This window comes from Monoraphidium neglectum (genome assembly GCF_000611645.1).
Source record: "Monoraphidium neglectum strain SAG 48.87 unplaced genomic scaffold scaffold00553, whole genome shotgun sequence".
NCBI classification, from domain to species: domain Eukaryota; kingdom Viridiplantae; phylum Chlorophyta; class Chlorophyceae; order Sphaeropleales; family Selenastraceae; genus Monoraphidium; species Monoraphidium neglectum.
Window position 1 is genome coordinate 10,702 of NW_014013075.1, and position 7,620 is coordinate 18,321.

Consider the following 7,620-nt stretch of genomic DNA (forward strand, 5'->3'; position numbering starts at 1 on the left):
CCTGCCTGCCTGCCTGCCTGCCTGCCTGCCTGCCTGCCTGCCTGCCTGCCTGCCTGCCTGCCTGCCTGCCTGCCTGCACCGCCCTCCGCCTGCCTGGTTGCTTCAAGTTACCCATCACCACACACTGTACCAGGTGCGATTTTTGGGAGGTACGGAGTCAGCTCAACGAAGCCCGGCACGGCGAGCGCCGGCGCAGGGACATGGTCCGCTGCGAGCTGCTTGCTGCAGCTGACATTGTGGGCGTGACGTGCGTGGGAGCGGGCGGGCCGGAGCTCAGCGGACGAAGCTTTGACCTGGTCATCATGGATGAGGCAAGCCAGGCCGCGGAGTGAGTGAGACCAGGCAAAGGTTGTTGATCGGAGCTAGGCCACAATCACATGCTTCCCCATGCCATGAGTGCCAACTGCTACTGACGCCTTTTGCAGCTGCTGCGCTGCTGCTGCTGCTGTTGCTGTTGCTGTTGCTGTTGCTGTTGCTGTTGCTGTTGCTGTTGCTGTTGCTGTTGCTGTTGCTGTTGCTGTTGCTGTTGCTGTTGCTGTTGCTGTTGCTGTTGCCGCTGCTGTTGCTGTTGCTGTTGATGCTGCTGCTGCTGCTTGCTTGCGGGCCCGTCACCGCTGCCCCTGCAGTCTGCGCCTGCTGCTGCGGCTTTGTCAGCGTGGCATTTGTTGCAGCGCACCACTGCAGCAGCCGCAGGCTTCCCATGATGATTACTTCAAGCTCAAACTGGGAGCCGTGAGACCTGCCTCCGTATGCGCTGCGCAGGCCCGAGGCGCTGATCCCCATCATGAAGGGCAGCAGGCACCTGGTGCTGGTGGGAGACCACAAGCAGCTGCCACCCGTGGTGCAGAGCCAGGCTGCCAAGGAAGGCGGGCTGGGCAAGAGCCTGTTTGAGCGCTTGATGGACGCAGGGGCTCCCAGCGCCCTGCTGCAGGTAGGCTGGTGGTGCGCCACATGCGTCGGGGTCGCTCAGATTTCCGATCAGCACAATTCAGCGCGGGATGAACCCGGTGCACATGGAAGTGTGCCAGAGGAGGCTTGACCCGTCTGCCTGCAATTTTCATGAAAGGAGCTTGCCCCAACATGGCAGCATGCATACACACCGCGTGAGTTCTGCATGGATCTCTACCTTTCAATCCACAGGTGCAGTACCGCATGCACCCGTCACTTTCAGCCTTCCCAAATGCACAGGTGCGCTTGGCCACCATTCCAGATGCTCCCGGGGGCAGCCCCGCAATATCTGAAGTGTTGCCGACCGCAACTAGTCATTGCTTACCCATCAGCCAAAGAATGCAATTTAAGTGGTCTGCAACCCCATTGTCACGCTTTGATTTTGCGTAATGCCTTGCTGCAATGCACTCCCCCTCCGTCTGTGCACTCAACTTGGTCCATGCATAACATGTGCATGCGCGCCCTGCCGCTCACTTCAACAGTTCTACGACGGCCTGCTGGTCGACGGCGTGAGGGCCGCCGACCGCACACGGCCCCAAGGCTTTGCATTCCCATCGGCCAGCCACAACGTGGTGCTGGTGGATGTGGACGGCGAGGAGCAGACCAGCCAGCGCGGCAGCCACAGCAACGAGAAGGTGCGGCCTGCAGGAAGCTACCTGCCGGACGCACGTCGACGCACCCTGCCCTACTAGCTGGGCCAACAGTAGTGGTAGTGATTAAATGCGCTTCTGTGCGGGTGCTCGTGGCGAGAGGCGCCGCACAGCAGCCGCTTTTGTGCGTTTGCAACCCACGAATCACAACCTTGGACTGCCGGCTGCTTGCCTCGTAATCAATTACGCCCCTAGGAAGCCGAGGTGGTGGTACGGCTGGTGACGAGGCTGGTGGAGCGGTGCGGCCTGCGCACGGGCCAGATCGGCATCATCTCGCCTTACAAGGCCCAGGTGCAGCTGCTGGCGCGGAAGCTGCCGTTTGAGACCACCACGAAGGTCGGCGGCGGGGGCGACGACGACGGTGAGATGGGAAGCCGACAAGCTGTTGTTGCGTGTCAGGGCTTGAGCCCGCAACGCATTGGTGCGCCCTGCACCTAGGTTTGTAGGCCTGCAACTACCCCCACCCTGCAAGTACCCCAGGCCCTTCGAACATGATTGCCATACGTCTCCCGGGGTCGGCGTGCGCAGCATCAAAAGCATTGCAATACATCAGATTCTTAGCAGTTTTTGTTCTTGTTTTCCCACCCTGCGCTCCCACATTGACACACGACACCCGCCTGCACCCGCACCGCAGACGAGGCGGCGCGGCTGAACCTGCTGGAGTGCAAGTCGGTGGACGGCTACCAGGGGCGAGAGAAGGAGGTCATCGTGTTCTCTGCTGTGCGCTGCAACTCGCGGCGCGAGGTGAGGCTGCAGTCACGGGGCCAGCGGATCAAGAGTCCAAGCTTTATCGCAACGCGCGGGCAAGTAGGGCCCGTCAACGGCCTGCGTCTTGCACCAGGTTGTTGGAGGTTGTTGTGTGGTTCGCCAGGCGGGCGCCTCTCTGAGGTGTTCGATCTTCAACGCCCATACTGTTTTGCCACCTCTGCAGATCGGGTTCCTGAAGGACTGGCGGCGCCTGAACGTGGCCCTGACGCGCGCGCGGCGCGCGCTGGTGGTGGTGGGCAGCTGCCGCACGCTGCGCGGCGACGAGAACTGGGGGGCATTCGTGGAGTGGGCGGAGGCCAATGGCTGCGTGGCCAAGGCGTCCCAGCTGTAAGCTTGAGCTTGGGACTACGGGGCTTTAAAGAATCCTCCTCACAGGCTGCCCAACCGCCTCATGCGGCTGAGCTCTGCGGGGCCGCGCAGCGTCAGAGCCGGCCGGGCTCCCCTGTGAGGGGGGCGCCCCAGCTACGCTGGCTCTCGGCCTGCTGAGCCGGGCCGCTGCGGCAGCCTGGCCAAGCGTCCGTGCGCACAACTCATTGAATTGTGTCAAAGACACAGAGGGGGGCACTGCACACATGTTTCCTCTGGTTTGTGCAAATCTTCACATGCGAGGAGCCCAGCCGCAGCCGGATTGCTCAATTGCCTGAGTACCGGACCTGCCCCACGTGCGCGTACGCATACAGTGGGATGAGCCACCCTGTCTTGCCAGCCAAGCACCTACGTTCAGGAGCATATCAAATAGTATCATAATCTGAACACATCATACTACCGGACGCACGAGGGATGAAGTGCGTCACCCGGACACCCGTGCTTGCCACGGGTACCGTGATAAAAATCATTAGCCGCGAGCACCATATCAGCGACAGATTGTGCTTGATGTCACAACTGATCGCGAAGATATGCATAGACCGCGTCCGATGCTGCTCAGTGCCCCCCGCACCCTTGTGTGCCCTCCGCAGCACCGTCACCATGCTGCTGTTCGCGCGAGGCCCGTACTCGCCTTCTGCACATCACCGGCCGCAGGTGAATGTGATCAAAAGCTTCTTCTCCTAGTAATGGCTGGCTGGCTTACGTGCACCCGTGCCCTTGCTTGTCGCCCAGGGCACATCGCGTGCTGCGGCAGGGTGGCCCGCTGGGCACGCAAGCCGACCGTCATGCGGGCGGCGGGCGACATTGGCAAGTACTGCGAGGGCATGATGGAACAGGTGTTTACTGGCGTCACCGATATCAGCTTTCAGGCACTGACAGCACGGATCACCTCGCAAGGGCCATTGCTAGGCCAGCTGACCTGAGTAACCTGGTGCGCCCCCTGGTCATTGCACCTTGGCGGCTGTGCATGTGTAAATGCAACACCCTGCCAGGAAGCCGCGAGCTGGACAGCATGGAATACGCTGAAGATGGGACTGCCCCCGCCTCTCTTGCGTTTATTTTTGAAATTGACGTCAACACAACGAGGTACACAAAACGGTGTCACTGGTGAAGGGATACCGGCCAGCCAAGGCTGACAAGGACCTGGATGAGGAAGAGGTCGATGCCATGGCCATCAAGACCTACATACACAGGTAGGGCGGCTGGAGGAACGGACTTTGGAACTGACAGCAAGCAGCCATTTGTTCTGTATCTAAGGCACCGTGCAGTTGTTCTGGCTGGTGTCGTGTCCCCTGCCATCAGCTACCAAGATGTGCCGCTGCCCCGCCTGCTGCCTGCGTTCCCTGGGGCGCAGGTGGGCCAAGCTCCTGCTACTGGAGGCGGATGAAGGCGTCCTGCAGCATGTGCAGGCGCTCAAGGACTGGCCCCTGGAGCTGCTCAGTGCAGAGGGCTGGGTGCTGCTGGATATGGAGGCCAGCAGGGCCGGCAAGTATCATGACATGCGGCAGGTGGGTGAGATGGCGCGATTATATTCAGGCGGGCAGGTTTGTCTGGCACTGCAGTGCATTTGCCGTGCTTGCGGGCACGTGCGCTGCCCGCCAAACGCTGTCGAATCGCATCTGCTTGCAAGCATGCGTGCCGGGCGCCGCAACACGGCACTATGGCAGCATATTACGTACGGCCCCTGTCCGTGCGTGCACAGGCACGTTCACTTGCTGTGTCACTGGCAATTGTGTTTTGGTGCCCGTTGCTGGGCGGGCTTGGGGGGTTGCTGTATGAGTTGGAGGGTATGTAGATGCTGGATGTTATTGATCTACTTTGCATCCATCAAGGGGCCAAGCCAAGCATCTGTGCTGTTGTCCGTTGCATACCATTGCAGGTCAAATTCAGCATCAAAGATGGGGAGGAGCTGCCCAGGACGGCGTTTGGGTAAGCTCACTTGAGCACTCGAGCATTTGCGCTTGCCCGTGGCACGCCTGTAACCCAGGCTTTGCTGTGCTTTTGTTATCGCCACCTCGGTGTTCAGGCACGGCAAACATTCAAAGTGGCGGCACTGCTGGGACAAACCACGGCACTGCACACAACGCTTTCTGGGCTTTTACCCACAAAGGTCGGCCACAGCGCAGCTGGAGTGCACAAGCGCAGAGCCCAATTCATTAATGTCTTCCCAACGCAAATCGCACATTGAGCAACAGGGTCGGCGACACTCTCACCGTCTGCCCAACTGAGGTGAACCCCCTGAATGCTGGCGATGACGTCATAAGGGGGGTCGTAACCGAAAAGAGCCGCAACTGGATCAAGGTGGCTGTCAGCTTTATAAATGAAGATGAAATTTGCCGAAACCGGCGGAAGCTCTGGAGGTAAGATGGCGAGGCACCACATACGTGTCGCTGTTTGTGCTTTGATGGCATACGTAATCAGCCATGGCTGTACTGCATTGGGCTGCCCGACCACAGCCTGCGCCTGGCGCCCGCTGCACACCTGCGCCCAGAGCGCACGACAGCTTGGGACACTGTGTGCTGTGTCTACAGAGCCGTTTTTGTGATTGCAGTAATAGCTGTTCTACTGCTGGCCTGGATTGCTGCTGCTGCGGCAGCTCTCGCTTGCTTGAACAAACAAAAGCGCTGCTTAGAAACTTCGGCCACGTACGTAAGCCCGTGGGCAGTTCTTGCATATCCGCAGTCCGGACGTGCTGCGCTGCCCCCTTGCGCACCATATGCCACAGGTTGGATGCGACAGTCAGCACCCTCACTTACGAACGAGCCCTCCTGGCCCTACTTGGGATGTGGCACGGCACACAGAATACCTCTAAACTGGCGGCAGTCACCAACAAGGTCTTGAACAAGGTCGGCTTCGGCCGACGGCAGCTTCATGGCGGCACATCAAAGGGCTCTGCCCTGCGGTCGCTGATCCTTGACATGCGCGGCGCACAGTCGCTGCCTGAGAAGGACGACAACAACAGCAACAGCGACAGCAACAGCGACAGCGACAGCGACAATGACCGTGACGATGACAGCAATTACGACGGCGACAGAAGCGGCAGCGGGCTAGCAAAGTGGCTGGTGGGCGCCTTTCAGCGAAACGTAAAGCGCCTGCTCGCGGCGAGCTCGCCGCGCTGGCGGGCGGATTGAGCACAGCGGGGCTGGTGCCTGAAGCGGCGAGGCGATGGGCGCGCCAGGTCCTGCCCGGCGGCAAGCCAGACGCAACGCGCACCGCAACAGTGCGTGGGTGTGCGCAAAGCTGCGGCTGATCCTGCTGTTGCTTATCCTGAAGTGCAAAATCTCTCGATGTTTTTGGGGGGGCCGGCAGGCTTAGCTGGCTGCATATATTGCACCCTCTGGCTTGCTAGAAGGCCAGAGTGGTCTTGCACCTACCCTATGCCCACTCTCTCACCCCATGTTTGCATGAACAAACTGCTGTAGGATAAAACGGTGCGAGGCCCACACACTCACACACTTGCCCCACCCCTCCCACGCAATCCTCGCTCGACAGTTAATAACAAGGATGGAGCGTGACGGCATGGTGGGCGGCAGCAGCCGCGTCCAGAGGCTCGACGCCTCGCAGATTGTCGCCATGGCAACAGCGCTGCTCAACCCCTTGACCCTGCTGCATGGCCCGCCCGGCACGGGCAAGACCACCACCATCTGCGGGCTCATCTACTTCCTCCGCCGCCAGTGGGGGCACCGAGGGAGGATCCTGGTGACCGCGCAGTCAAACATTGCGGTTGACAACGTGCTGGAGCACTTGCTATCAGGCGAGCTGATGCGCTATCCATTGGGCAGCTCTTGCCTGCCTGCAATGATACATGTATGGCCATCTGCCTGAGCTGCTGAGCCTATCATGGGCAAAACCACACTGTGGCTGCAATCAGAAATGTCAAGCAGGGTTTCACCTTTTTTGTGTGCCATGCTCCACGTCAAGCAAATTCTTTGACAAACCAGCCGCCCACTCTCGCTCTTCGCACCTCCTGCTTTACGGTAGCGTGGCCAGTAATATAATATAATAGGTTTGTTACACGCCCCGCACGCGCCCACTTCCGAAGCCACCCAGGCTCTTGGAGATGAATAGTAAATGGAGGAGGGTGACACAACGCCAACCACATTGCTAAAAGCTGACCAATTTGCCTGCCACTCTCCCCTCGGGGCTGCGGCGTCGACGGCTTGCCAACAGACGGCCTGAATGTCGTGCGAATCGGGGAGCCGGCGCGGGTGCGTGGTGCCCTGGTCAAACACACGCTGCGGTGCCTGGTTGAGCAGGATGACAAACTGTGCGAGCTCAGGGCACGCATGCAGCGGCTCATGAAGGAGCTGCAAGAAATGAACCAGCACAAAAGGAGGGGCAGGTCGGTGCGCAGCGGGTGGGTGGCCGGCAAGATTTCAGGGCCAGTGTTCACAGGCGCACACAGCTGCATACAAGTGCGTCTGAATCGCCTTTATGCTTGCGTGCCTGCCTGCCTGCTTGCCATGCTTGATCTACCTTATTGAGTTTCGACTCATCACCACACATTCACCACACTGGCAGAGCTTTTGACAAGGTGTGCACCGACCTGGACAACACCGCGTGGGCCGAGCGCATACGCTGGCACAAGGTTCGCCGCGGGCTGCTTGCTGCGGCTGACGTCGTCGGCGCGACGTGCGTGGGGTCGGGCGGGTCTGAGCTACAAGGACAACGCTTTGCTCTGGTCATCATGGACGAGGCAAGCCAGGCCACAGAGTGAGTAGAGGTGGGCAAAGGGGGATCCGCATTGGTGCCAGGCCACATCACTGTGCTGCTTCAGCCAAGCTGCCACGCCACCCACAGCTGGTGTGCTGCTGCTGCTGCTGCTGCTGCTGCTACTGCTGCTTCTGCTGCTTCTGCTGCTTTTGCTGCTGCTGCTGCTGCTGCTGCT

General features: G+C 60.0%; 4 protein-coding genes across 4 annotated transcripts in view; 3 read left to right on the plus strand and 1 right to left on the minus strand.

Moving 5' to 3' along the window:
• Positions 1 to 406: 406 nt before the first annotated feature.
• On the minus strand, positions 407 to 702 carry MNEG_4111 (hypothetical protein; the record flags this gene model as incomplete). Its single annotated transcript, XM_014047410.1, has 2 exons — positions 407 to 614; positions 677 to 702. 2 exons carry the CDS (start codon positions 700 to 702, stop codon positions 407 to 409), a joined length of 234 nt encoding a protein of 77 aa, XP_013902864.1.
• Positions 703 to 784: 82 nt separating this feature from the next.
• Positions 785 to 2,697, plus strand: MNEG_4112 (putative Regulator of nonsense transcripts 1; the record flags this gene model as incomplete). The annotated part of the gene is made up of 6 exons (XM_014047411.1): positions 785 to 931; positions 1,141 to 1,188; positions 1,431 to 1,583; positions 1,794 to 1,959; positions 2,233 to 2,342; positions 2,530 to 2,697. 6 exons carry the CDS (start codon positions 785 to 787, stop codon positions 2,695 to 2,697), a joined length of 792 nt encoding a protein of 263 aa, XP_013902865.1.
• Positions 2,698 to 3,517: 820 nt separating this feature from the next.
• Positions 3,518 to 4,665, plus strand: MNEG_4113 (hypothetical protein; the record flags this gene model as incomplete). The annotated part of the gene is made up of 4 exons (XM_014047412.1): positions 3,518 to 3,568; positions 3,846 to 3,925; positions 4,087 to 4,240; positions 4,612 to 4,665. The coding sequence occupies 4 exons, from the start codon at positions 3,518 to 3,520 to the stop codon at positions 4,663 to 4,665; spliced, it is 339 nt and encodes a 112-aa protein (XP_013902866.1).
• Positions 4,666 to 7,419: 2,754 nt separating this feature from the next.
• Positions 7,420 to 7,620, plus strand: part of MNEG_4114 (hypothetical protein) — a gene marked incomplete at both ends in the record, with an annotated part of 2,908 nt that continues 2,707 nt past the window's right edge. The window contains one exon of the mRNA XM_014047413.1: positions 7,420 to 7,445. Coding sequence (XP_013902867.1) covers positions 7,420 to 7,445 — 26 coding nt within the window. The remainder of the gene's footprint in view (positions 7,446 to 7,620) is intronic.